The 1,685-nt window shown below is 55.1% G+C and overlaps 2 protein-coding genes across 2 annotated transcripts; both read right to left on the bottom strand.

Moving 5' to 3' along the window:
- Positions 1-2: 2 nt before the first annotated feature.
- DQ04_19261010 (putative 60S ribosomal protein L19) lies at positions 3-659 on the bottom strand (the record flags this gene model as incomplete). Its single annotated transcript, XM_009317804.1, has 1 exon — positions 3-659. A coding segment is annotated over one exon (657 nt), but the record flags the coding sequence as incomplete, so codon positions are not given.
- Positions 660-1,018: 359 nt separating this feature from the next.
- On the bottom strand, positions 1,019-1,375 carry DQ04_19261000 (hypothetical protein; the record flags this gene model as incomplete). The annotated part of the gene is made up of 1 exon (XM_009317803.1): positions 1,019-1,375. One exon carries the CDS (start codon positions 1,373-1,375, stop codon positions 1,019-1,021), a length of 357 nt encoding a protein of 118 aa, XP_009316078.1.
- Between the last annotated feature and the right edge of the window lie 310 nt (positions 1,376-1,685).

Raw genomic sequence — 1,685 nt, 5'->3', positions numbered from 1 at the left:
GCAGCCTTCACGCCCTTCTTGCCAGCAGGTGCAGCGGCCTTCTTGGCGGCAGCGCTCAACTTGGCGGCAGCAGCGGCGGCGGCATCCTCGCGGCGCGCACGTTCGCGGTCCTTCTCGCGCTTCTTCAGCTCCTGCTTGCGGGCCTTGTGGCGGTTCTGCTCATCCTTCAGGCGCTTCGCCGCAAGCTGCTCAGCCAGCTGGCGCTCCTTCTTCTTCTCGTTCTTCACCTTGTGGATGTGCTCCATAAGGTTGCGCTTGTTGCGGAACACGTTGCCCTTCGCCTTGGTGTACAGCTCGCGGTAAATGTGGCGGTCGATCTTCTTCTCCTCGCGGTACTTGCGCAGCAGGCGGCGGAGAATGCGCAGACGGCGCATCCACAGCTCCTTGCTCGGCATGCGCGCCTCGCGGGTACCCTCACGGCGGCCAGTTCCCTCGTGGCGGCCCATGCTCTTCGCCTCCTTCATGTGACGCCAGCGGGAGCGCGAGTGCACCTTGACAGGCTTGCGGATGACAAGACCATCCTTGATCAGCTTGCGCACACTCTTGCGCGAGTTTGCGTTCTGGATCTCCATCGCCTCATTGGGGTCCAGCCACACACGGTTGCGACCGCAGCGGAGGATGTCCGCAGCCAAGCGAGCCTGCAGCTTCAGCGACACCATCGTGTAATCGTGTGTGCTTTACGACGCGAAGTGTGAATGCCTACAGGAAACAAAAAAAATTAAAGAATAAGATATAGGATTTCATGTTAGAAGCAGCGGTACTGGATACGAGGAAAACATATGTTGCACCACTCTCAAACTTTTCTTGCAGCAAGGCAACAGAGCAGAAGAGTCAACAACAATAATAGCGTAATGCTTCCCCTCAGTGCAACACACAGCCTTATTGTGTCGTGATCCATGTACTCTACATGTGTGTGGCCATGACAAGAAAGGCAGCTGTGTCTCTTCATCGACCGCTGACGAACAAAAAAGAACAACAGTCCAAGGAGTGGATACAGATGCTGCATGATATCCACGCATCACTCCTCAAGAAACGCTGCGAGCGCCTTCATCTTTTCAGGTGCAAAGCACTCCTGCATCTTCTTGTCTAGGTCGGCCTGATACGCGTCTGCCACATTCCGCCGCACGCGTGCCTGTTGGTGCCGTTCGGCGAGCTCAACGGGCACGAGGGCTTTTTCCTCTCCCATTTGTGACGCAAGCCGGCGCCGCATTTCGTCATTTAATGCAGCCTCGATTTGACGGCACTGTCCCTTCTTCAGCTCCTTCGAGTCAAGGCCTTTACACTCACGCCGGTGATTGCAGAAGATGTCCTTGTGGAGGTACACTCCGCACATGTCACATTTAAAGTACTCCAAATCAGACGTGGCGTGCGACATTTTCGTTCGCAACTTCTTTGCGCTGTGCGGGATACACCGCCACACAACTGCGCAAATGTCGACCAATAAAAGAAAAACGGGAGAGAAAAGAAAAGCAAGAATGGTTTAAATCCAGTCTACAGCATACCCTCACAGAGGATCCTCTATCCAGTCTTGCGGAAGGAGCACCAAGTCTACGCTTCTTCACTCAGTGGAAGAAAAAAAAACAAATGAAAACGACTTACTGGTCTTGGGGTACGCTTCACTTCTTGCCACCAGCCTTCTTGCCGGCAGGCGCGGCGGCAGCCTTGGCGGGAGCAGCAGCCTTGGC

Source organism: Trypanosoma grayi (genome assembly GCF_000691245.1).
Source record: "Trypanosoma grayi strain ANR4 Tgr_1926_V1, whole genome shotgun sequence".
Classification (NCBI taxonomy): Eukaryota; Euglenozoa; class Kinetoplastea; order Trypanosomatida; family Trypanosomatidae; genus Trypanosoma; species Trypanosoma grayi.
This window is presented reverse-complemented; position numbering and strand designations above follow the sequence as displayed.